The 27,839-nt window shown below is 44.6% G+C and overlaps 3 protein-coding genes across 3 annotated transcripts in view; 1 reads left to right on the forward strand and 2 right to left on the reverse strand.

Annotated features, from left to right (window-relative positions):
* LOC143127806 (uncharacterized) overlaps positions 1-1,571 on the reverse strand; it is a 23,050-nt gene extending 21,479 nt beyond the window's left edge. Inside the window, exon 1 of the mRNA XM_076289519.1 lies at positions 1,499-1,571. The gene's annotated coding sequence lies outside the window, so the exon portion shown is untranslated. The remainder of the gene's footprint in view (positions 1-1,498) is intronic.
* Positions 1,180-9,657, forward strand: mepceb (methylphosphate capping enzyme b). Its single transcript, XM_076289520.1, has 5 exons — positions 1,180-1,986; positions 2,121-3,762; positions 7,702-7,920; positions 8,403-8,526; positions 8,918-9,657. The coding sequence occupies exons 2-5, from the start codon at positions 2,158-2,160 to the stop codon at positions 8,968-8,970; spliced, it is 2,001 nt and encodes a 666-aa protein (XP_076145635.1). The 5' UTR covers positions 1,180-1,986; positions 2,121-2,157; the 3' UTR covers positions 8,971-9,657.
* Positions 9,658-9,802: 145 nt separating this feature from the next.
* Positions 9,803-27,839, reverse strand: part of LOC143127809 (hydroperoxide isomerase ALOXE3-like) — a 49,452-nt gene continuing 31,415 nt past the window's right edge. Inside the window, exons 13-14 of the mRNA XM_076289521.1 lie at positions 11,566-12,112; positions 9,803-11,207 (exon numbers count right to left, since the gene is read on the reverse strand). Coding sequence (XP_076145636.1) covers positions 12,065-12,112 — 48 coding nt within the window. The 3' untranslated portion in view covers positions 9,803-11,207; positions 11,566-12,064. The remainder of the gene's footprint in view (positions 11,208-11,565; positions 12,113-27,839) is intronic.

Here is a 27,839-nt window from a genome sequence, read left to right on the forward strand (position 1 = left end):
TAAAGTTACACATGTCTAATTTGTAATCGGAAATCGGAAACGATAGCTAATGTTTTTGGTATGTATTTACATTAAGTTACATACATTTTGGTGTATTATTTTATAGTTATTTAACGTTACAGTTATGAATGTTACATAATAATGTTCATTAGGTCAACTGTTATAACGTTAACTTATAACATTGTAGTGTAAGGTTAAATTGCCGTCAATGGTAATGTAAGTTGACAGTCATGTTAATGTTAAAAATAAAAGAAAGTTACTCAGCTACCAAATTTCGTGTCCATTTCGAGTCCTTTCCCTTAAACGCCCTGAAAGTGTAACGTTATTCTCTCTGTGAAGCCAGCAGACTATTTCTAAATTTGAACCTGAATAACCAGTCAATCTTGGACAGTTATCACGCGCTCGAATTTACCGCCACTTGCACTCAAACGTTCTTTATTTACACAGCAGGGCAGAGGAGCCATGAAAAAAGTTATTAGACAACTATTTTGAGATGGGAGTGGGGTGTAACTGTAAGTATAGTGTAACTACATGCAACACGTCTATTTGGGGCAACACGTCTATTTTGGATAACACATAGGCCTAGCAATATAATGTAATGTCCTGTTGCTGTACACTTTCAGAGACTCTTCTTCAGTCAAACCACACTGCATTCGATAATTTCCTTATGGTGAGGTCCTGCGTCCTGCCATGCATACACATTGGGGGTAAGTGGGGGAGGGGTGACTTGCAAGTGGCTCGGCAATCGGACGTTGACAAGAGTTGTATTACATTACGTAACAGCATAACAGACGTAAAACGACCGATTCACTTTCCATGTTTTGCTGACACTTATGTGTTACAGTGGCCAACCCCGAAATAAAACAACCTAAACATTGTTTACACGAGATAGGGGTGTCCGTGCCAAATCCCCCTTTCTTGGGAAACACATATATAAACAACACAGAGCAGCGCCTTTGAAAACGAAAAACATGTAACACTAATTTCAACTACGTTTACATTTTATAATATGAATTGTTTCGTGAATTTGAAGCTTCTTTGGGCGACATTTAATAAAAGATTTTGTGGCTACAGTTGGTGCAGGCAGAGCTTGGGATACCTATTACAGGGTAGGCGGGAACTGCCTGCCCATGCTTGGCTGGTAAAAGATACGATTGGCTTATACTAGGAGGTCAAGAAAGAGTGTCGTATTTCATTGGTTCGACTGGCTGCTCGTTAGTCTCAGCGAGGGTCTGTCGAGAAATATAAGAGCGTGGCTACACTCCATCTCAGAGAGATACAGGAGTTCTATCTCCCGAGTACTGATCCTCAGACTTAGGTGAAAGCGAGCTTACTAGCATTCATGCACACACTACATTTAAAGAGCCGTGCCTTTTCATCTCAGATATTTTTTTCATAAATCGATCTATCGAGGAATATAATTTAGATTTAGATTTTTCATTACCGCTTACTTTCTTATGAGGCACACGGAATCAGGATACTTGCAGTGCACGCTTACAAATTGTCGTGAGGACAGCTTGAAGGGTGTATTTTTCTGTCTTTTTTAGAGAGCACCCACGGGAGGGGGCACGGGGCAGGCAGGCGCAGCTCAACAGTGGCAGAGGCGGAGAAACGGTCGACCAGGCTGTGCTGTATGTGTGAGAGAGGGAGTGGGCAGTCTCTGTATCCGTGTTTATGTGCCCAGCTCTTCTCTGGAGTGAGCGCATTATTCATGAGACGGAGTGACGTCTGCGTAACAAGGGCGGTCCTATGCTAATGGCCGTAGCCCAGTACGAGCCAGAGGGGGCAGCATCTTGCACAAGCACGCAGGGGAGAGTGTGGGTCATAGTGCTCACCACACGCTGAGTGTCACCTCAAACTCATACAGCCCAAGGAACCATATGTGAGTGTGTGGCTGTGTGTATGTTGGAGGGGGCACATACAGGAGTCCTCGGTACTAATTTGCTGATTGAGAGCAAACCAGGGCACACATTCAGAAGACAAAGAGTAAGTATAGGAGATTTTTAAAGAAAATCTGCCTAAAGTGGTTTGGTTGTTTGCAGCTTGGCTGATTCCCCTGTGTCCTCTCTCTCTCTGTCTCTCTCTTTCTCTCTCTCTCTCTGTCTCTCTCTCTCTCTCAGGATCACTGCACACTGCAGCCAGGGATGATCATGGGAGATGCTTGAGATGTCAGTGGAGAACGAGACAGTTGTGAAAGGCGATGGAGGTGGGGGCTCGCTCTCTCACCTCCACGCCCCTAAAGACATGCACCCTCCTAAAATGGTGTCTGGAGGGGAACCCGTAGCCCCTCTGTTGGCCAGTGTTGGGCTCACAGAGGGTGGCACCATTGGTGTGTGTGTGGGGGGGAAGCCCCTGCAGCCCAAAAACGGCCTTCAGGCTCCCCAGCCAGGGCCCCAGAAGCTGGCTAAGCGGCGCTACAGCATGAACGTGAGCATGCGACCCTCTACCGGCCCAGCCAAACGGCGCCGCCGTGCCTCGGATAGCCAGCCCGTCCTTCCCTCTCATTTTCTGCTTGGCGGGAACATCTTCGACCCACTCAACCTCAACAGCCTGCTGGACGAGGAGGTCAGTCGGGCACTCAACGCTCACACACCCGAGACCTCGCCACTGCCTGCCAAGGGCCGCGAGCCAGTGGAGATTCTCGTGCCTAAGGACATCACAGATCCACTCAACTTGAGCGGGCGTGGCGGCGGGGGAGGGGATGGGGTGCTGCTCTCGCCCCTCAAGAGGAGGAGGCACCGCAATCGCCACCATGGGGTGGGACCCCCAGAGCAGGCCGACTCTGAGAAGGGAAAGCCTGCAGGCAGTGAGCCATGTGGGGGAGGGGTGGTGAAGGCAGGGGTGGTGAAGGCAGGCACAGTTCCGGAGGAGCCCAGAGTGGCCGCTGTGTTGCCAGGGGTGAACCAGGCGCAGGACTCCCCTCTGCCGTACGAGCTCAACACGTCCATCAATTGCAGGGACGAGGTAGTTCAGCCCATATTGCCACGGCGACATTCGCAGTCTGGCCCTAGCTCAGCATCACAGCCACGCCCGCCTGGGAGCATAGATCCCGCCCTCTGTGGACAACCTCCCTCTCGCTTTAGAAAGCGCAGGCGCACTGTGAGTCGCTCTGAACGCCTATCAATCACCCCTACGCCAACCATTGGCCTTAATTCAGACAGGATGAGCAGCCAAACTTTCCAAACTCCGATTGTAGGCGGGGCCAAAGGAAGCCACCACACAAGCTCCTCCCAGCCATCACAGAAGCCACGGAAACCTCAACGGAAGTACAAGTATGGCAACTACAGTCGCTACTATGGTTACCGACGGCCAAGCCTTCTGGAGGACCCACGGCTGGCTGTGCTAAAGCCCGAGTGGTTCCGCAGGAAGAAAGTTTTGGACCTCGGCTGCAACACTGGCCATGTCACCTTGGCTATCGCCAAGCACTGGGATCCCGCTCACATTTTGGGCTTAGACATTGACGGAGGGTTGGTGCATGCTGCACGGCAGAATCTGCGCCATTACCTGTCCGAAGTGCAGCCAACGGGGGGCCCTAACCATTGTGCAGAAAAGGCGGGGAAGGAAGGCAACTATTCGGACAAAGATGGGAAATCTGTGGGAGGGGTGTTCACTGCGTTGATGGACCTTCAGCTCACAGCGGCGTCCTCTGCTGCTCGGAGGCCGATCCTGCTGTCATTTCGTCTCTGCAGAGGACCCATCACTGCACCCCTGCTTCCAGAAGCTTCACAAGTGCGCTTCCCTCACAATGTGTTTTTCATGAAGGTAAGGTCATAACCCCACGATTTTGGTGAACACTGATTACTTTTTTTTTCAGGAAGGGAGAATAAGGCCTCTTGCTGCCTCAATGACTCATATCTATCCACATAGTCATACACAACACACCAACACATGCCAATAAGTCAGCACATACTTACTCACCTCACTTATTACCTAAATAAAGCAGCACACATTCATTTAATGCAATCTCCCACAAGCATATATCACCACAAACTGGTTTATGCCTTTTTGTTTGGAGGACAAAACATTGGCTTTATAGGTCAAGTCACTCTAGAATGAGCGCACTAGACTAGATTGGAAAGAAGTCCCTGTGTTCTCTGTTGAGTAATCTTCAGTTTTAGTATTGCAACACATCCAGAGACACTTGATTTCATTAAATCTTTATCCGTCTGTCTTTCAGATAGTGAGTGCACTCTATTGTCATTCAGAGCAAGGCATGGCAGCACACACAATCCTACACTTCTGGTAGATACTTTTGCATGGCTGGATTGATTAGTTTGACACTTTCAGAGGTTCTTGTGGGGCTAGGTCATAAGATGGAGGTTCCTTTGTGTGTGTGTGTGTGTGTGTGTGTGTTTGTGTGTGTGTGTGTGCATGCATGGAAGAAGTAGGAGAAGCAGAAATTGTAGGCTAAGGTTTATAGGTGATATGTATGCCTTGCTCTTGCCCTGTATGTCGTGGTATTGTGGGGGTCTTCTGTGTTTTTTTCTCACTCTCTCTGCTGGACACACACCAACAGGGGGCTAAAACCTCTGTCTGAGTGAGTGGGTGAGAGAGGGAGGGAGGGTGAGTGCAAATTGCTATTACAAAATGGCCTTTCATGGGGAAACCTAGCAGACACAGATAGGAAAATGTCTGCCTTTTAATCTCTGCCACTGCAGCAAGCAACCTGTCACTGTACACTCACATTCTCTCACACACGCATGCATGCACACACACACAAACCCATATGCACAGTTGCCAAAATGTGTGTCTGTGGTTTCACAAAGAGTGTAGTGCTTTATGCTGTTCAAGACGTGCTTTGCATGAAGGCCTGCACTGTCTTGCAGCTGTGAGAGTGTGTGTGTATAGCTGTGGACAGCTGTTGGCACAACCAGTGTCCCCACATACACACACACACACACACACACACATGCATTCACACATACGCACAAACGCACACACATGTCAAGTCTTGCCATCTCTCACGCCTCATGACATGGACCTGCAATCGGATGCAGGGTTTATGTTAGAGCATGTCTTGTTATTGTTGCACATGCATCGCAAGAGTGGAATTTGATGAGTAGCTGATGGAATTCCTTCCTTATAACGCCCCCCCCCCCCACACCCCGTCTTTCCATCTCTCTCGCTCTCTCTCTCTCTCGTTCTCTCTCGCTCTCTGTCTCGAGGCTAGGATGGGGGATGGGTGTATTTGCAAGGGACCTTGGATTACAGCTGCTCAAGCCAACTTCCTCCCTCTCTCTCTCAGTACTCACTTGCTCTTTGCCTCATGATTTCTCTGCCTTGGTCTCTCTGTCTCTCTTCCTCTCTCTCTTATTCCTTGCCTCTCTTGCTTTTTTCTCCTTCTCCCCTCTCTTTGGCTCTCTAGTCTTGTTGGGAAGCCAGTAGTGTATTCATGCAGCCACACCTCTCCAACGCCACAATTTTCCAGTCCAGGACCAGAAGGAAGTGTGTGTGCATGTGTGTGTGTGTACGTCTATATGCTCATGCTTTTTTCATCTGTTGTCACATTACATGACCACTGAACAATGCAATATCTCTCTCTCTCTCTCTCCCTATCGCTTTCACTCTTTCTCTTTCACTGACTCACTGTCTCACACACACACATACACATACACATACACAATGTAGTCCAGTTGAATGTGGGTCAGGAGTTTGCTCACCCTGTTGACTTTCATAACATTGCTATGTCTCATCCTGAACCACAGTCAGTTCTTATCTAATCAGAGGCACACAAACACTCAGGGGCTCAAGTAAATAAATGTAAACTCATCCCTATAGATACTGGTGTAGATACACACACACACACACACACACACACACACACACACACACACACACACACTACCAGAGTGTCATCGTGAAATGTGTAATAAGACTACTTGTGGCTGTCATAATAAGAAAAGTAGATATCACATTTGGTTCTGCTGTGGTGTTAGCTGTTTGAGGATTTGGTTATCTGTGAACTGGAGAAGTTGTTATTGGACTTCACAGCTTTCATTTCCTACTTCCTAATTTCAAGATATGTCCACGTAGTAATCATTAACTCAAGTTCATGTCTAAGATCAGCAATGTTACTGCTGACCTATTAGCTTAGGTAAACGGCCACTTTCTCTGTGTCATGTCTGTCTCTGATATTGTTTGTCTAAGTACATCAGCTTCAAATGCAATGATTTATGACATTTTGACAAAGTGCTGTCACCATGGTCTCATATGGTATGCACCCTTACTTGTGTGATATGTAGCTCTTGTAGTGTAGGTTTTTTACCATTATGTGTTTGTTACAATGAGATGTGATCATCACTGTGTCTATGGTCGTTGTATGTATTGTTTGTTGGTTTATTTGTTTTGGGTGTCTGTCTGACTTTTTTGAATATAGACTATCTGACACAAATGTTTCTTCTTTTTGATGTTTGTTTGCTCACAGTGTCTAACCATGACTGAGCTTGCTGATAATTTTCTGTATTGTGTTGCATTCTTGGGCACCGTGTCTGTTAGGAACATACATTGTTTAACTGTTTAATTGTTTATTTAGATAGGGACAGTGCATATTGATGGACATCAGTACAAGTACACAATATAATATGCTAGAGTTAGCACTATAGCTAGTTTTCATCTATACTACATATACTTCTAAAAAGTACTTACTTTAAAATACTTCTAAATTGCACCAATATTGCAATCTTACACTGAATTATTCATCTCCCTCCTCATTTCTGTCATCTGTTCTGTGACATACCCCTAACAGCATTACCCAGCATGGGGGTCGTGAGATTGTGTGAAAAAATACCATATTTTAATTCTACATTAAACATCACTTTTCATAAATAGATAGATAGATGGATACTTTATTGATCCCCAAGGGATCATCCAGTTTGTTTAATTTTCATTCCCCACGTACAGTGTTGTTCTCACTATACATTGGCATTCTTGACAAGTGTCAATACATTGGTAGTAATATTGGTATTAATATTAATGTTAATAATATTCATTATTATTATAATATTCATATTCGTTATTATTATAATATTCATATTGTTTTCAGTATTATTGTTAGTATTTTAGTTTTTTATGGTCAGGAATACCTGTTATGAACATGATGCTGTTACCCTACACATTTGTAAGACCTGTGATGGTTAATTAAGTAGAAGCCTCATCAACTGCCTGTGGGGATGGCTTCTCATAAAACTCAAGACCCCAATCTAAATCTAATCTAAAGCAGTAAAACTGAAATGGAATGTATTATTTAGTCAGTGGGTAAAAAAGTGCAGGGAACAGGATTATTTTGAGGGGTCACCACCCAAAAAATGCAGTGAACCGCTGCTGTAATGGCATCACTGTATTTGCCCCAGAAGAGTAATTGTGTTGATTAATCCCAGCGGAATGATTGTTTTAGCGGTCCATGATGGTCTTTGGAATGCTGTTGCATTAAACTGTATTTTTTTTTTTCTCAGTTAATGTACAAAAAATGCTGATTGACCCGCCATTCTGGTGTCTGAGGGTAACGTAAGCGCATTGCCAGACTAGTATCTCAGTGAGATGAAAATGAGTTCGACTAATATCTCAGTGAGATGAAAATGAGCTGAGCTACAGGGGGCCGGGGCCAGGCTACTCCCCCCCCCCTCCTTACATCTTCCTGTGTGCCTAAATAACTGGAGCCCACCCCCACTCCCTTCCTAATGGTGCCCTCGGTCTTCCCGACAGGAGAACTACGTGCTGGCAAGTGAAGAGCAGCTGGCGGGCCAGCAGGAGGAGTACGATGTGATCCTGTGCCTGGGCCTGACGCTGTGGGTGCAGCTGAACTGGGGTGACGGGGGCCTGCAGCGCCTCTTCCGCCGGGCTCACCGGCAGCTCCGCACAGGGGGGCTCTTCATCCTCGAGCCCCAGCCCTGGAGTAGCTACTGCAGGAGGAAGAGGCTCTCGGTACGGAGAGGGGTGGGGGTGGGTAGGAGGGATAGATGGAGAACGATAGAAGAAACTAGTGACTGAGTAGGAGGAAGATGGTGAGGAAGAAAAATATTTAAAGCAATAAGGCGCTTGAAGAGGTAACCACTGCAGGAGGAAGAGACTTTTGATATGGAGGGGGAGAGATGGAGAAGAGAAGATTGATCTGTGGGATTTAGAGGGATAGCTGAAGAGAGATGGAAGGAGGGAGTGAGGTGGGACAAAGAGAGATGGTGAAGGTGACAGTTGGAATAAATGGCTTGAAGAAGGCAGGGAGTTGCATGTAAAGGTCAGATACTAGTAATACCACACACAAGCTGATGAACAGATCAAAGGGAGATACACAGCTAGTTGGAGACAGGACTGGGTGGAAGATAAATAGAAGATTGAAAAAGAAAAGGCTTTTTGGAAGGAAATGGAGATTGATGTTCTTCCTCTCTCGCTCTGTCTTTCTTTGTTAGGAGACCACCTACAGAAACTACTGCAGTATTCGTTTGAAGCCAGATCAGTTCACAAGCTACCTGACATCAGAAGTGGGCTTCAGCAGCTATGAGCTGCTGGGCACCCCAAACAGCAGTGCCAGAGGTAGGAACAACACCGTCTGTATAGATGTGTAGTAGGGCAGCTGTGGCCTACTGGTTTGAGAATCAAATGTGTGACCGAAGGGATTTGATTCTTGACTGGTAGGAAACATGTGGGTGAGGGGAGTGATTAAACAGTTCACTAACCACTGATGGGTCAAATGCAGAGGAAGAATTCCCCATACATTTATATTCATTGAGCTATCTGTCCCTCTGTCAATCTGTCTCTTTCATCACTCACTCTCTCTCTCTCTTTATATATATTATTTTCTGTATTCATATCTATGCTTCCATCCATTTAAGACTTTCCATCCACCCTTCCTTCTGGTGCTGGCTCTACTTTAGCTTTTGAGGTCTTTCCCATCTTAAAACCCTTTTCTTGTGTCCCACTGCAGGATTTCAGAGGTCTATTTACCTATTCCACAAAGGTCCCTCCAGCCGGAAGTGACACGCCAGGAAGAGAACTTCACAAACCAGGAAATGATCCATAGGATCCATGTGAATGTGGACATGATGCACTGGACAAGGACCTCCACCGGAAAAAGACACTTTTCATGGAGCTTTGCATTTCTACAGAGACAATGGGAGAGCGAATGGACTATTCCGACATCTTCAATTATCTTGCACTGCAATTTTGGCTTGACAGAGACAAGGACTCAATACACAGCTCAGACTCTGAATACTAATACACACACAAACACACACACACACACACACACACACACTTTACACACCTTCATACTGACATGCATACACCTTGCTACAGAGATATCATTCTTAACCCTGCTAAAGCATTTGGCTGTCTTTGGGAGGGAGTGCAGTTTTAATCTGTTTTTTAAGAAACAAAATGGTGCCGAGAGGATGAACAGTATTCCTCCACTCAACAGAGTTTGGAGTGTCCCACGGAAACTGGGCCAAGGACCTCCTCCAGACATAGACAGAATCTCACATCTGGTACCTGGTGTGTGTGTTTGTGTGTGTGTGTGTGTGTGTGTGTGTGTGTGTGTGTTTGTGATCAGAATCATTATTATCACAAGAGACTTGCACAAACACACTTTTTGAAGCCGTTGTTTTTGCTTTCAGTGTTAAGATCCATTCTGATGTAATTGGTGGATTAAATGATTTATCAAAAGTATCTCTGCTTGTTTTAATTAGTCTCTGTGTGAAATACCCAGTGTTAGTATATTGATATCTTTAGTTTGAACCCCTCCTCTCTCTCCGACTCAATTCAATTTAATTCAAGTGAGCTTTATTAGCATGACAAATATTTGTGCATTGCCAAAGCAGAACATTTAGACATACACATTGGATTGGGATACTCAAAAGTAATTGCCCCATGGTACAAACCCAGCTGTTCCCTTTCACCTACAAAAATAGATCAATGAAAATAGATCAGTGACTAGTGGCTTTGTTTTGTCGGAAATGCACTGAATGAGGTTACACTAGTCAGCCTTGGCTTTTTGTTATAGACAAGATGATTTTTGGAGGTCAGTCATGAAGCTATAAGCAGGAAGTAGAAAGAATAAAGGATTTTATATTTAAAAAAAAAGTTGTCATGGCCATGAGTACAGCATCCATTTTATTTGTATTTTTGGAACTGTTTTATCACTGTGGTGGTATAACTTTAGAGTCCATCCAGTCCTAGTGGGCTCCAAATAGGACTGATTCATGTTGAGAGTTCATTAGTGTCAAAGCTGCAGTGCTTGTGTGCATTGGTATATGTGTGTGTGAGTGAGTGATCTCACAGACAATGATACCTCATTGTCCACTTGTTATTCAAAACATATGTTAATATTCTTTTTTTTAATCTCTCTTAAACTGAGTACAGGGTTCTCTCTAGTCATGTGACAAAGGAATGGAATGAAGACCAGGTCAAAAGCCAAATAATTCCCATCTTCTAATCCCATACAACATTTTACAGATTAACATCACAAAAAAAAAAAAAGGCACAGAACTATCACAAAACCGGATTCCGAGGCACTTGACTTATTAGCTTAAAGAACTGTGCAACTTAATTAAATCTGACGTCTGTGTATTCTGATATAAGAATGTCGTGTGGAAAATAAACTGGATGCAAATCTGCCTGCCTCCCCACTGTGGGTGGTTAAATTCATTGATGATGATAATCAAGTACTTCACTGTAAATAGAGCAGGAACAATGCAAATGGTAACATCTGCACTGTTACTGTTTAGTTTCCTGTTGACCTTGTACCATCTAGTGGTAGTTTGTTGAACTGCACTTAATCAAAATGTTTGGAGGAGTGGATAAAGAGACTGGCGAGCATTTCTGTCTTTCTGCTTCTTCAACTCATAGAAGAACTATCTACGTCTTCCCTGACAACATCACAGCATGGCTACACACCAAAGTCAGACAACCAGAAAAGGTGTCAACAATGCAGTTGCCAAAACAACAGAGGGTGCAAATATATAGAAAATGTGTGTGTGAGTGAAAAAGTATCAATGTGTGTGTGTGTGTGTGTGTGTGTGTGTGTGTGAGTGTGTGTGTTAAATGGTAATGCTGTTTTCTATTTTTTCTGGGTCCAGGTAGGTGTAGGGCCGCATTTTCTCTTTGTTTCTCTCCTTTATCTTCTCACTGATCTCCTTCAGCTCCTCCTTCAGTTTGTCAGTCAGGGAGAGCACCTCCGGCTCAGAGAAGTACTTCTCAGAGTGTTGGCCCAGAGACACCTGGTGGGAGGGGGAGGGGGATTAAAGGTGCTGTTCGAGATATGAGTAGAGAAAGGAAGAAAGAACTACAGGGAGGAGACAGAGAGGAGTATAAGTATGAGTTTAAATTATATTTATGTGAGCATGGCTGTCTGCCTGTGCTTGTGCTATGTGTTTGTGTGTGTATATAGATGTCAAGCAATTCTATAGGTGCAAGGACTGTGTGTGTGTGTGTGTGTGTGTGTGTGTGTGTGTGTGTGTGTGTGTGTGTGAGTGTGTGTGTGTGTGTGTGTGTGTGTGTGTGTGTGTGTGTGTGTGTGTGTGTGTGTGTGTATTTGGTGGTGGTGTGGTGGTGAGTGGGTGGGTTTAGATGACTCACAAAGTCTGCACCCTTCTTGCTGGTGATCCAGGCACCGGCCATGCCCCAGACAGAGGTGTTGATGTCGGGGAGTGTGTTCAGGAGGTCGGCTTCTGTGATATCATCTTTGCTTTGCGGCGCTCCAGACTGCAGTGAGTTTGGACTGTTGGGAAGCCAGCCCCCAAAATCAAACTGAAATCACAACAGTAAAGTCAATAAATAGTGTGTATGTGTCAAGTCAAGTCAAGTTTATTTATACAGTGCATTTTATACACAGAAGTCATTCAATGTGCTTTACATAAACAAAAGCAAACAGGAATAGCTAAAGCATAGAAGGGCAATAGTCAAAGAATTGTTTAAAAAGTAAAGAAGAAAAAAGAAAACAGCAGCAATGAGGAGGCCAAGCAGTTTGGCTGAAGTTGCCATGTTACATCAGACATATGGCCGTAAGCTGTCGGAGTAAGTTGTCTAGCAAACAATGATTGACTGAGATATAAGGTCACTTATCTGTTTGGCGGCATCACAGTGGATTTCGATTGGCTGTGTTGGGCAAACGCTTGTGATATAGCTTCAAAAATCAAAATATATATAAGGGTAAGTCTGAACAGTATTATAAGACACTGCTATTAAGTTTTAATTCCAAACACATCAACAGTTCTATCTGAAAGATAGGGAGGTACAATGAAATGCAATGCATTTTTGCTAATTGCAGCGACCTCTAGAGGTCAAAAGTCACCAAATTTCTCGAGCAACCTCCAAATGGGATCTGAAGTCCATGTACTAAGTTTGGTTTTAATGCATGAAAGGGTTTCTTAGATATGAGCTCACTTCCTGTTTGGCGGTTTCAACGTCAATTTCAATTGGCTGTTAAGGGCAATCAGTTTTAAATATGGCTACGAAAAGCACAGCATTTGTTAGGCTTGTACTGTAGATGGTATGCGTAAAATGTGGTGAAGATCAGATGAAATTTGTGACTTTGTGAAATTGTTTTAGTGTTTTTGATGGATTTCAATATGGCGGCCGAATCGATTACAGTGACATCACAAGTTGGCATGTGTCGGCCTAGGGACCTCCCACAGTATTACCAGACACCACTGATACATTTTAATTCTAAACACATCAAGAGCTACAGGCCAAAATGCATTTTTGCTAATTGCAGCTCCCCATAGAGGTCAAAGGTCACAACATTTTTGAGTGTCCTCCTGATGGGGTCATGAGCCTATGTACTAAGTTTGGTTATGATACATGAAAGGGTTGCTGAGATATGAGCTCACTTCTTGTTTGGCGCCTTAGCCGCCCATTTCGATTGGCTGTCACAGGCGAATGGTTTTAGATTTGAAGACCAAAAGCACAACCTGTATGAGGCATGGTCTGAAGATAATGTGTGTCAAGTTTGGTGTCGATCGGACAAAATTTGTGACCTGTTTGGCGGAAGTATGGCGTAAAAACCATCATGGCGGAAATTGACGTCATAGAGTGTGTTGAACTCTTGGCTTGGTCCAAGGATTCCAACGATACCTCATTTTTGACAACCGGGTCAACGGGTCAAAAGTTATGTGCGTGAATGCACATCCAACTGTGGCCTGTTGGTGGTGCTAGAGCGCTCAAGGTGCAGACATGAAACTTGGTGAAATTAATCATGGCACTGTCCCCAATGAGTGTGCCAAATTTCACAACTTTTCACCAGACTGTTCTATGGGCTGCCATCAGGGCATGAAATTGGCACCCGCCCACACGCCAAATGCGGGTAACTTTTGTGATTGGCGGGTGAAACTGTCAATGTACCTGCCACGTTGGCGGGTAGTCAATAAGACAACACAACACTGAGCAAGGAGATGCACTGTCCAGATTGCCGTTTGTAGGCTATGGCTCGGAGAAAGCGAGATCAAACCCATTTGCAGGGGTGGGTAGTAGCCTAACGCGTTACATTTTTTTTTTCGAGGAACGGCAAACGACTTTCCTTTTTCAAAACGGTAGCCTACTTTTACTCTTAGTCAAGTACATTTTTGAGCCAATAATCTACTCTTTTACTCCACTACATTTCAATTGCCTTACATTACGACTACAAGTTTATTATTGGAGAAAAAAAATAGGGCTTCAGAATGCGTTAGCCCACGATTATAAAAGTAATGCCTGGCCTAGCTAACAGCTCAGTTAACACAATGACGTACAGTTGCTGCATCTTCTGATGAGGCTGCCAGAGTAGCAACGAAACTAGAGGTAGGCTATGACATGACACGGAAACTTTCACGTATATTCATTTCTGGCCAGCATCGTTCAACAATCACATTGGACAAGGAAAGTAGGCCTACAACTTAATTTACAAGCAAATCAAATGCACTGGAAATCGAGTATACAAGTTAGAAAAAGCCTAGCATTCATTTATGTAGCCTCAATGTTGCAGGACATGACATGAGACGGTCGGCTGAGAAAACAGATAGCCTGCTCTGTCGCTCTGCCTGAGTGGATATGCCTAGGCTATTATAGCCTAAATATAGGTCTACCCATAATATAGCCATTGTTTTTAGGTTACATTGTCTGTATGGTGGAGTTATAACCAGACTTCTAGCAATGCAAAGCAGAAGAATCAGCTGCAATGTATTGGAAGACTGCTTTTCAATCCATAGCCACGTAATGCTTATTCTGGCTATGACAAAGTATATATAAATATAAATATAAAATATATTTGAATTGGGCTTTTAAAATATGTTTGACTATATGATTAGCCTACAGAGGAGGAGAAAAGCAAATGGGCATAAAGGATACTTTTGTATCCCTTTAAAGGTCCATCAAAAATATAAAAATGTAGGCCTACAAAAAAGTAACTTGTTAGGCCTACTTGAGTAGTTTATTAACAAAGTACTTTTTTACTTTTACTTGAGTACTGTAATGTGTATTCTGTACAAGTTCAAGAACCATTCTTATGCATTTTCTGAGTCGTTCACCTTTATTTTGGGCACAAAATAATTTGGGCTGGTAAAAAAACACTGTGGCAGGTGGATTTCAAAATTCACCTTCCACAGTGGCTGGTGGCCAAAAAAGTTAACTTCAGGCCCTGGCTGCCATAGACTCCCATGCCAGAGGAATAATAATAACTAAAAAAGCATTTCCGGAGGAACTGCGAAAGTGTGCTTGCTCTGGTGCGGTCAGTAGCGTGAGCAGACATTGGAATATGCTACGTTAAACTAGCCTGGTCCTACCATACTCTCATACATTTCATAATGTACAGAGAGTCTGGCCACTTTCCATTGCCAAGCATTAACTTCCTTGAAGGCGAGTACTCTGTTGAAGTTTAAAACTATTGGATCTGCCCAGAGCCACTCTGGATCTGCCATAACCAATCGATAACGTTTGGTCCCGACGTATGTCATGCTCAAACTAGCGCACAACCTCAACGTCATCGTTCTCAGCCACCCCCTCTGTTCGCTGATTGGACAGGTAAAATTTGGTCTGAGAAAACCCGCGAATATACCGAAATCCCAGATGATGTACTGAAGGGAAATTTAAATTGAGCGGAAGTACGTAGGATGGCGGAGCCAAGCTAACGTTGAGTTGATCAAAGTGACGAATGAAACAAAATGCTCGTTTGATTGGTTTTGTTCAGAGCTGAAAATGCAATTGTGTTTGACAGAGGGCAGATGCAGGTTGCTAGTGACAAAATATTAGCTTTCTGTGTGGTACGATGTCTTTGTAAATTAGCCTACGTTTAATTAAAGTCTTTAATTCTTCCTGGTTCTCCACAGAGCCTATATGGCTCTGGTTCTCCCTACAACCAGACAGTAAACTGTTGCAAATTGTGTGTTCCCGTCACTCTGTCTCTTTCGTTGCTCTGATTGGTTTTTGGCCTCTCCTATTTCGTCCGGAGGCATTTTGATCAGCGTCCGTTTGGGAACGCCCTTTGGAAATGGGCTGTGAATTAATCTTCCCCAGACCCACTCTCAGTTACTGAGAAGGGTCTGGTGTCAACCGGGCTAGGAGTACTCCTAAATCGCAATAAAAGTTTTTAGCTAGGAGATTTCTCTTAAAACCTATTTACAAAGCCACTCATACCTACTCTTAGTAAGGAAAAATGGCAACTCTTAAGATAAGAGCTCCGTTGCTATGGTTGACGTCATTGCTCATGCACAAGCTTGATTGAAGTGACCACCTTGATTGGCTGATGATTGTAACGAGGGAATGATGACAAGTTTGCAAAGAGGAGAAACAGTTTAATTTGATTTACAGTGAAACATTACATTTAGTTTACATGTTGACAAGGAATGGTTTTGATTGTTGTTGGTGGCGTTATTGCATCACTTAGTTCCAATGCACAATTATTCCCTTGTGATTGGGAGATCTTTTAGCTGCATTCGCATTTCAAAACATCGCAATGTGAAATTCCACAAAAGTGGCTTAGAATTGTTTGTGAATAGGTCTTAGTGAGTTAGGAGTCCTATTGACTTCTTCTAAGCTGTTCCAGACTTAGGTGCTACTTTTAGGGCTACAATGCTTCGTGAATTACTCTTAGTTAAACAAAATTAGGAGTCCTAAAGTTACGAGTGACGAGTTTGACCATTCACAAACACAATGAATTTCAATCTCATAAGCAAGGTAAGACAGGATACAGAGCCTACACTCGTTGTTAAATGGGTGTAGCATTAGGAATAATGTATGATGGGTGTCGATCAGAACACAAAGAGTAAATAAAAACCAATCTGGAACTTTACTTGAGGTATTGAGAGGTCAGGTCACACTATTTGGCATCCAACCTACAGTATTTAGGTATAAAAGTGTATATGTATGATTACGAATGGATGCGTGTGGTTTGAAATGAGAATAAACAAGAAATAACATTTCCATTCATTTCCCATTATAAATTACATAATATTTGCACCTTCCTTACATTAGTACTTGTGAAGCTCACATTTCATAAAGAAAGTCCCCTCCTATGATGAATGTGAGTAAAGCCCTCCCTGATTAACTTAATGCTTTTTATGCTCGCTTTGACATGAAAAACATAGACTATCTTGCACTAGCTGCAGCATGTGAAGCAAATGAGGATGCACCTTTCTGTGTCTCTGAGGTTGATGTGAGCAATGCCTTTAGGAGGGTTAATTGTAGAAAAGCTGCTGGACCGGATGGAATTTCTAACAGGGTTTTAAAATCCTGCGCTGCTCAGTTAGCTCCTGTGTTCACTTATATCTTTAACACATCATTGGCTCAAGAGACAGTTCCTACTTGCCTCAAGCAGTCTGTTATTGTTCCAGTACCGAAAAACAAAAGTCCATCATGTCTGAATGACTACCGCCCAGTAGCCCTGACGTCTACAGTGATGAAGTGTAGAAGCTTGTGAAAAACATTATCTGCTCATCCCTCCCTGCCTCCTTCGACCCCCTCCAATTTGCTTACAGAGCCAACAGGTCTACAGAGGATGCCATCTCAAACCTCATGCACACCACCTTAACTCACAGGGGAATGGGAATTATGTGAGGATGCTGTTCATTGACTTTAGTTCAGCATTCAACACGATAGTACCTCTCACCTTGGTCACAAAGATGGCCTTAGGACTGAACACCACCCTGTGTCACTGGATATTTGACTTCCTCACCAACCGTTCACAAGTGGTTAGAGTGGGGGGTCTGACATCTGACTCATTAACCATCAGCACTGGTGCTCCCCAAGGCTGTGTTTTGAGTCCACTGCTGTACAACATCTACACACATGACTGCAAAGCCAACAGTAGTCATACCTCCATCATCAAGTTTGCAGATGACACAGTGATCTTGGGCCTGATTAGTAACAAGAATGAACAGCTCTACTTGGATCAGGTTGATGAGGTGGCACAGTGGTGTCAATCTAACAGCTTGACACTGAATATCAATAAAACCAAGGAAATGAGAGGGTCACAAGTTTTAAATACCTTGGTGTCCACATTACTGAAGACTTAACATGGACTGTTAACACTCAATATGTTCTGAAGAAGTCCAGACAACGACTCTACTTCCTTCGTCAGCTAAGGAAATTCAAAGTTTCTACATCCATCATGGCCTTCTACACTTCAGCGGTTGAGAGTGTTCTAACTGGTAGCATCATCACCTGGTATGGGAACTCCACAGTTAGAGATTGTAGTACTCTGCAGAGAGTAGTGCGCTCAGCTGAACGTACTATAAGAACTCAACTCCCTGCTCTACAAGATATCTATTCCAGATGAGTACTCCTAAGAGCCCAAAAGATTCTGAAGGACTCTTCTCATCCTAACAATGGATTATTCCTACCGCTGAAATCAAGAAGACGCCTACGTAGTCACAAAGCCAGAACTGAGAGACTCAGGAGAAGTTTTTATCCCCAGGCCATCCGAATTCTGAACTCACACTATACTGACTTTGCACACATTCACTCCTCAGCACTCTCAAACATTTCCCAACTCTGAATTTTATTTATTTTCTTATTTCATCACACGTCAAAACACACACACACACACACACACGCGCGCGCGCACACACGCGCGCACACACACACACACACACACACACACACACATATCTGACTTTCTCCAACTTTTGCACATCTCCATAGAACTTTTAATTTATTATCTTTGATTTCTCCTCCTTCTATCTACCCATGTCCTTGATTGCCTAGCCTTTCTGCCCCCCCCCCACCCCCCACCCCACCCCCATCCCCAACACACACACACAAAACACACACACTTACATCATCACTGTCATCACCTCACATACATACAGCACACTGCTTGCTACAGTAAGCCTCCTCTACATACTTGCTGCACACTGCCCCCCCTCCCTACATACACAGCACATTGTCTTCAGGATCGATCTTCTCCAACACACATCCTCTACATACTTACAGCACACTGCCCCCACACAGCACACTGCCCCCCACCCACACTACACACACACACACACAGTCACTGCTCCACTCCCCTCCCGCCCACACACACATCTTCACTGTCATCACTCACATACATACAGTACTCTACTTGCAATAGTAAGTCCCTTCACCATACTTGCAGTACACTGCCCCCCCCACCCCCTCCCCTACCTACACAGCACATTATTTAATCAGGAAGCTTCTTGTTCCCCCCCCCCAATCCTCCCCCACCTTTCTTATGCAGCCACTTAATTTACTAAACCCCTCTTCTACTGCACTTTTTGCCATAAAATCTCCTTCTAACAATTTAACCATATTTAAATGTGAAATGTAATAACAGTGACACCTAGTGTCCACATGCATTAACATTACAAGTGCTAGGGGAAATATTTTCAACAACGTGTCATCTAATTGAACATGACACATCTTTACATATGTTATAAATTGCCAGAATCATGTGTAATAAAGCCAAATAATATCATATACATATGCTTACACAGGACAGATGTAAATTAGACATTTTAAAAGGGCAGCAGCATTGTTCATGAGTTATAGAAGTTATATAACCTAATAATAAGAGTGCTCTATCATGATTTTCAAATCTTTCTAAGCAAACTTTGTGACAATACTCACAACATTACAGGCATACATTGCTCTAAGGAACATAACATGATGACAAAGTTTATAATACATGTAAATTATTAAGGCTATACAAACTGGTTTTAAATGCATTTTCAGAGACCACTAGCTGTCTTATAGTTGGCTAGTAACTTTATTTAAACTCCATAGCAGTGGTCCCCAAACTACGGCCTCTGCTGACTGCATCAGTGCTCAAAGTATTCTAAAAATTTATCAATTAATTGTTAATAACTAACTAACTTCTATTCAAGTCATAATTCTGGAACTTTCTGGTATAATTATTTATATTTTTTTATTCACTCGTTCAAATGTTCATACAGAGTTCACAAAGTTCTCATCAGGTGAGTGAAAGTTAGAATGGTGGTCATTTCAGATGTTTCTGCCACCACTTCATAAAACTCATAGTTTGAGAACTTTAAATTATTTGTAGGATATTGCATGTTCACAACTTGAGTTGTGTATGCAAAGTTCAGAGTTCAAAATATACTTTTGGGACTCCCTGCTTATAGTTTTGAGAATGCTATTATTAGTATTTCATTTGAGCTACATTTTACACTGATATGGCATGATGGCAATATGAACACAGATAACAATGGTATTAAATTGCAATAGCCTATAGATTAAATGTAATGGAATATTCAACTAAGGTAGACTGCCTTTGTTCACAGCGCTAAGCTATTTATGGTTACTGATATACTCCGAGTCTCTGGCCCTCTCTTAGAGCCAGGCATAGTGAGCTGGCCCTCGGAAGAAAAAGTTTGGGGACCACTGCTCTGGAGTAAACAACCTTTTTTATCGATAGTTTCCCTCTTCAGTGAGCGATTGCCCGCTCATTCTTGTAACAGAGATGGCTGTTTTGTATTGTCCCTAGGCTTACAGAAACACCTATTCATATTCATGAGTATGGAGATGCAGTTAAACTCTGGCGACAACTGCTTGTCTATTACATGACCCAGAATGCCTTGCATGTCTTTACAACAAAACAACAATAATACATACTTTCCCGTAAATATATGAATTTGCATGCTTGTAACATTTTTAATAATACTCTCCCATTATGACATTAAACAATAATTATAAGTTAGATTTGAACACCATGGATGTGAAAATTACTGTAATATGTCAGCTATATATCTACCGTTCTCCTTGCTGTATCAGTTACAAACCCATGACAGAACACTGAAATTATGAGCATGGTAAGGCTGGGTGGAAACTGTGAAATCTTGGTATGCATTGTGGCAGGGTTACAACAGGAATACTAGAGAAGATGGTGATATAATGATATATGTCGGATTTGTCAAATGATGTAAAATTTTAGAATTTTTTTGATCTTGTGCATCCTCACATTGGAGTCACGAGTTCCAAGGATCATGTACGTCAAGTTTTGTGAAGTTCGGACCAAATTTGTGACCTGTGAAACTGTGCAAGCACACTTAATAAGAAAACTAACAAACACAATGGGTGCCTTCGCTGCTTGGCCCCCAATGATTACTCAGCGATAGTGATACTAGTCAAGAACCCAGTGAACAGCAGCACTATTAGAGATTCTTGAAGTAGCCTAGTCCCAAACTGTGAGTGTGCACGCACAAGTATGTTTCCTTTCAGAGCCAAAATGCCCGACCACAGGGCTCGATAGTCCCACTCGTGGAGTATTAAATTATAACTTCCGAGTAGAAACAACCTAGGGTCTATTTACGGTAGTTAACAACTTCAAACTTTTGATTGAGAGAAAAATTATGTTAACTGGTGGCGTTTTGAGCAAGACCGTTTATTTGCATTATCACTGAATGAGCTTACAGTGACGCTAACAGGGCAATTTTATACCACTAACAATGCTCAAAATATAATTACACTTCTGTGGTAGTGTGGTGAGGGTTTCTACAGAGAAAAGGAAGTATTGTAAACTTTGAAAGTGTACAGAGAGGTTATAACATACGGAGCCCTCCGGGTGACATGGGAAAAAAAAACATGGGTTAAAAAAAAAAAAAAGTAATGGGAAAAAAAACATGAAGAAGAAAAAAAAAACGATGCACTTTTGCGGGATCTCATTGCGGGATCTCGCAAAGTTTTGCGAGATCTCGCAAAACTTTTTTTCTACTTTTGGAACTTGCTGGGCTTCCTACTTGACCCCAATAGGCCCACAAACCACTACCGCCAGATGGCAATCGTATCATGATACTATGATTGCTCTATCACTGTTGCGTGTTGTGGGTTTTCTGGACACATTACATAGGCCTATGAAAACGGGAGGGAGAGGGAGACACCTGCGTGCAGACACGCACACACAGCAGGCTACAATAAATTGCCTAACAGACAGCAGCCTAATTTCGAGGTATCACTAATACCTATTAAATAAATGTAAAGGACACAGAACTGTAAGCTCAAATTCAAAAACGTTTGAAGTCTACCCAAACATATGCAAAGGGAATATATATAAATTGTGTTGCATATAGCCAGTTTAATTAATGTCAATTTAAAGATTATGATTAGCAGTTTCTATGCATTTTTCCATCGATAGTTACAGGAAGCCACGTTGTTGTTTAAACTATTGTTGCTTCTAGCCCACGTTACCTCCAGTTTCACTTGCTGCAGGGACGCACACATTGCATGAGCGATCATAAGCGTTCTATCTCCGATGTAGAACTCAAATGTGTCTTGACGCCGCCGTTTGTAAGATCAGATCAAATAAGACGTTCTAAATGGAACGCGATGTAATTAAGCTGTTCCTTTCCAAGCGTCTTGGAGACGTACTTTATGTGTGCTGACTGGGCTATGTCTATATAGTTGATGACACCAAATGAATAAGTATGCTGCAAATGAGCAGACGTGTGAAGCACCGGGCATAACTTAATTTCGCGGCTACGTGGAGCAGTAGTAGGTTAATTGTTGAAGAGGCCGATAGTTTGAGAAAAGCTGCAGATCATAGGCAGAGAAAGCATAATGCTCTGAGAACAGTAGCCAAAGGGTTTCCTGCAGAAACAGGTGCCTTGGTGCACGCACCCCGCTTTCACTTTGACTCCCTGCATTGTGACAAAAACTGTCAGTCAGACAGTGAATTTTGGTTTACTAAATTAGCATAATGCGGTAACAATTATCATTTCAATTCTATCTGAAATCTGCTCACTGCAGACGTTACAATGCAGACCCAAAACTTGATGTGATTGGCTGGATGACCGTTCAATCAAATCAACAGACCTATTTGTGTCTCTGTGTGTGCGTTATAGATACGGTTCCAACTCTTTACGGGAGCGTTTATTTCCATATTTTACTTTCAATTTAATCTGACAAAAAGTGTGGGGGATAGAATCGTGTTCCAGCAAAACTGTGTACGTTATAACACCCACGTCCCCCACGCTTGCTGGACTGTGTGTGCGTGTCTGCACGCAGGTGTCTCCCTCTCCCTCCCGTGTCATAGGCCTAGCCTATGTAATGTGTCCAGAAAACCCACAAAACGCAACAGTGATAGAGCAATCATAGTATCATGATATGATTGCCATCTGGCGGTAGAGGTTTGTGGGCCTATTGGGGTCAAGTAGGAAGCCCAGCAAGTTCCAAAAGTAGAAAAAAAGTTTTGCGAGATCTCCTCGTCCTTCAGCACAATACAGTGCTCCACCAGCTCAGTTCGTCCCGGTCGTTCTGTGAAGAGGCCCTCAGGCAGGATGTTACAGAGCTCACGATGACGATCCTCTGGCAGATGACCGAGGTCCAGCTTGCTCTCCCCCTCACGGCCAGGTAGGTACTGCTCACTGTACTCTTCTTCCTCCTCGACCGCTCGGATCAGCATTGCAGACACGTCCCGCTGCGGTTGTAGCTCTGGTTCCCGCCTCTCACTCACTTTTTCAGCATGTTGACATGGAAAACCTGGTGCTTCTTGCGGCGATCTGGCATGTGCACCTCATACGTCACCTATCCCATCTTCCGGGTTACAGTGTAGGGCCCTTGCCATTTTGCCAGCAGTTTGTTGTCCGAGCTGGGTAACAACAATAGGACCTTGTCACCGGGTTGGAAACAGCGTGTCCGGGCGGATCGGTCATACCATGTCTTCTGTTTTTCTTGGGTTTTCTGGAGGTTCTCCTGAGCCATTGTGTTCGCAGCTGCCAACTTCTCCCTCATCTTCAGGACAAAGGAGATGATATCAGTCTTGCCTGAGATCTCTCCTTCCCAGGTCTCCTTCAGAACATCCAATGTACGCAAACAGCAGGTAGGGTAGCCACTGATCCCAGTCTTTTCCGGTGTCTGTAACAAACTTTCTGAGCATGTTCACCAAAGTTTGATTGAAACGCTCAACAAGTCCATCAGTCTGAGGGTGGTAAGGAGTGGTTCTGATTCGCCTGATACCCAACAGATCATAGACCTGCCTAAGAATTTTACTCATAAAGTTGGGGCCCTGATCTGTTAATACTTCCTGGGGAATCCCTACCCTAGAGAAGAACTGTAACATGGCTGTGGCAACCTGTTGCCGTTACTATTCTTAGGGGGGAGGCTTCGGGGTACCTGGTGGCATAATCTACTCCAATCCTCTTAAAGGGGGTGTCAACAACAGGTAAAGGAATCAAAGGGGCATGAGCAAGGTCTTTGCCTCCAGACAACTGACACTGGGGACAGGATTTGCAAAGTCTCTTCACTTCGGCAAAAAGCCCTGGCCAATAAAAATGCTTACTAACTCTCTGAAGAGTTTTCATATAGGCTAAGTGACCTGCCCATGGTATTGAGTGACCTAGCGTCAGCACTTCTTCTCTGTACTTTGCAGGGACAACTAGCTGCAAACCTTCTTCAATCTGTCTATAAAGGAGATTATTCTTCATGACAAAGACTTCTTTACCAAGCACAGGAATGAAGCAAGCCCCATCTTGGACTTTCTTAAACAGCTGAGCTAATGTGGGATCCGCACGCTGCATTTCAGCCAAATCACCATTAAACCTTATGTCAGTATTAGCCATACTTGGGGGATCAACTTCTGCCTCTGCGTGCATGTCTGAATGTTCTATAATCTCTCCAACTGTCTGTCTGCGCTTATCGCACCTCTCTTCTCTGGTGCATGTGGGCTCTGCTGGGACATCTTCATCATAATAAGGCATTTCTGACATGTCACTCTGCTGTTTTCTACTTACAGCTCTGGTAAAAACCCCACACCAAGCAGTTTTGTTCACCAGCTCAGGCAGCACAGGGAGATCCTGACCAAGCAACACTGGATAAGGAAGTTTTGGCACTAGCCCTACCTTGAGTAAGTATGTCTGTCCACACACCCTGACATATACATCAGCTCTGCTGTGCACACTCTGGTCACCATGAACACAACAGATAGTAAGTTTATCACTGCAGTTCCTACACTCAAGGGGAATGAGATCAGTTTGTACTAGTGTCTGTGAGCATCCTGTGTCTACTAGAGCTGTGACAGGCTTACCATTTAATTCAACAGTGATAGCAGGGTCCCTGTCTTCTAGGATCTCAAAGGGTGGTGTGGGGGTGGGTACATAGCACAGGTGGTTATTCCTAGGCTTCCTGATGGGGCACAAAGGGCTCTTGTGACCTTCCTCACCACAGTTATAACAAGTTATACCTTTAAACCTGGCACTGTCTGTGGGGATGGGCCATGTATTGCTATTGTTGGTGGGCATATCTGAACCAGCTCCTTTACCAGCACCATCAGACTTACCCCAGGGTTGACGATCCAGCACTCCAGCATAGCGATAGCGCCTGGAGCCCTTGTGTGCTGCGACGAAATTCTCCACCAATGTGGCGGCTTCTGCTGCCGTTGATGGGTTACGCTCCTTGACCCAGGTCTTCACCTCTGGATACAGGACTCGCAGATATTCCTCCAGTACCATCATCTCCATGAGGGCCTGCAATGGGACAAGATGGATGGCCCAGTCTTCTCTCGGCCACTCACAGGCTGTTGCTAGTCGTTCGAAGGTCGTGAGGTAATGCTCAATATTGTCTGCATCTTCAAGCTTTGCCATCTTGATTTTGTAGCCCTTTACTTCTCTGGTGGGGGCTGGGTGTGGATCTGGTGTGGGTCCCCGGGAAGGAGGAGTGGGTGTGCTCCCTCGATCCCGTGTCACCTCCACATCTAGTTGAAGTTGGGTCACTTGGTGGTTAAGGACTGCAAACTGGTGGGCTTGCTTGGCAGACTCTCTTTCCTGTTTTTCATCCCTCGCACGCTGCACATCCATGAAGGACTCGAACATCTTAGCCAGTCGATTGATGGCCATATCCAATGTTGCAGGTTGTGGATCGGGTTCTGATGGCTCTGTGGGGCCTCCTGTTCCACTCTCTTCTCCAGGCTTCTTCTTTTTAGACGCCATTATCCTTTGTCTCTTGCCTCTCCGCCTTACTCCTGTCTCCCAACTTCTGACACCAAATGTAACAGGATGGACGGCGGCAGAGTAGACAGAGAAGGCCAAGTGATTTCAAAAAGTTTTTTTATTTTTCTCTTTTTTTTGTCTTTTCTAAAATTATGTGCAAATCACCACCATGTCATAACACTCAAAAACAAAAACTGATCAAAATAAATAGGCACAGAAATTCACCAGGCTATATCTCACTAGACTCTGAGCAATTCGAAAAGATATATTACTCTCACGCTTCTCTCTCCAAGACTGAGCCCATGGGGCCTAATACAGACCAGAACTAGCTGTAGCCCCACCTACTGGACACATCCACTGTCTAACATAAATCAATTATCCCGCCAAACATTTTGTCACTACAAAATAATAATTCAAAGAAACAAATACAAAATAAACAAAAATACAAAATAATTTCCTTTCCCCAAAACAACTCATAAACCCATACAATTCACCTTAAACCACAGAACATCAAAACACCCCTGTCAAAATGGTCAGGCCAACATCAACCCGGGAAACCCCTCTACTTGTACCCCTAATGGTAGAGTCCCTCGGGTTTCCCAGCAGGAAGTAATGTACGATGCGGTATGGTGGTGAGTAAACTGAATACGGTGATGTAGTTAGTCTTAAGGTTGCAGAGCAGGTTGGGACCCAAATGCACGACAAGAGGCTTGAGAATACATCAAACACTAGTTTACTCTTGAAAACTCAGGAAACATGGGAACATGACAAAACCATAATGATGAAGCAAAGACAAAAACAACCACAAGACCTTAAATACACAGGAAGGTAATTAAAAGGACACAGACGATAGGGCAAAAACAAGGAGACACAGGTGAATATGGAACAAGGCACTAATCAGACAAATAACTTAACAAGACTCCGGTGAGGGGCTGAGACATGAGACAGGGAACAAAGCCACATGGCAATATAAACAAAGGAACACATGGCACAGGACACAGGAAGTAACAAAGACAACAGGAAGTAAACAAGAGAACACAGCAAACTACAAACTAAGAGTCCCAAAAACCAAAACACAAACTCCAAACTGTGACAGTACCCCCCCCTTACGGGACGGCTCCCAGACGTCCCAAACAAAAACTAAGTCCAAACAGGGTGGATGGAGGGGCCCCAGAGGCGGGAATCCTCTGGCCAGGCAGCTCAGGTGGACGACCAGGGTGGCAGGTGGACCAGCGTAACCACTCGGGAGGGCAGCCACTCCACAGGGCAGGCCGTCGGGGCAGCTCGGGAGGGCGGCCACGCCGCAGGGCAGACCGTTGGGGCAGCTCGGGAGGGCGGCCACGCCGCAGGGTAGACTGTCGGCGCAGGGCAGACCGTCGGGGCAGCTCGGGAGGGCGGCCATGCCGCAGGGTAGACTGTCGGCGCAGGGCAGACCGTCGGGGCAGCTCGGGAGGGCGGCCACGCCGCAGGGCAGACCGTCGGGGCAGCTCGGGAGGGCGGCCACGCCGCAGGGCAGACCGTCGGGGCAGCTCGGGAGGGTGGCCACGCCGCAGGGTAGACCGTCGGGGCAGCTCGGGAGGGTGGCCAGGGTGCCGTTCAGGAGGTCTAAGCCTCTTGGTCAAGCCAGACAGACATGGTTGTGCTGGCTGGGACTTGGCACCGGGCTCCGGCGGGGACTCGGCACGGTGCCTTGGAGGCGCTTCAGAGCGCGGGGAATCAGGACTGGAACTCGGAGGCGCTTCAGAGCGCGGGGACTCGGGACTGGAACTCGGAGGCGCTTCAGAGCGCGGGGAATCGGGACTGGAACTCGGAGGCGCTTCAGAGCGCGGGGAATCGGGACTGGAACTCGGAGGCGCCTGAGAGCGCGGGGTTGGCACCGGAGGAGCAGAGCCGGGGTCTGGCACCGGAGAACACATGAAGCGGCCACTGGGGAGGCGGCAGCGCTGGTCACCGGGGACGTCCGGGCTGCTGGGCGGCGGAAACACCTTCTCAGTGCTGGACAGCGGAACTGCCGAATTGGTAGGGCACCCGGCACAGAGACGCAATGAGGGGTTGGAAATACCTTTGGGCCACTCTTCATCGGAGTCCGCTTGATGGCCAAGCGGGTTCCATTATAAATTGACCCCCAGGGATTAAAAAAGTCCTCCCAGGAACACAAATAATAGTTGGACTTGCCTGCTGGGTCCATTAGTGGCTTCGTCATTCTGTCAGGTTGCAGAGCAGGTTGGGACCCAAATGCACGACAAGAGGCTTGAGAATTCATCAAACACTAGTTTACTCTTGAAAACTAGAAATATGGGAACATGACAAAACCATAATGTCCAAGCAAAGACAAAGACAACCACAAGACCTTAAATACACAGGAAGGTAATTAAAAGGACACAGACGATAGGGCAAAAACAAAGAGACACAGGTGAACATGGAACAAGGCACTAATCAGACAAATAACTTAACAAGACTCAGGTGAGGGGCGGAGACATGAGA

This window comes from Alosa pseudoharengus, unplaced genomic scaffold (assembly GCF_046254945.1).
Source record: "Alosa pseudoharengus isolate Yale_2024_CS ecotype anadromous, Long Island Sound unplaced genomic scaffold, YU_APseudo_1.1 YU_APseudo_1.1_scf_17, whole genome shotgun sequence".
In the NCBI taxonomy this organism is placed as follows: domain Eukaryota; kingdom Metazoa; phylum Chordata; class Actinopteri; order Clupeiformes; family Clupeidae; genus Alosa; species Alosa pseudoharengus.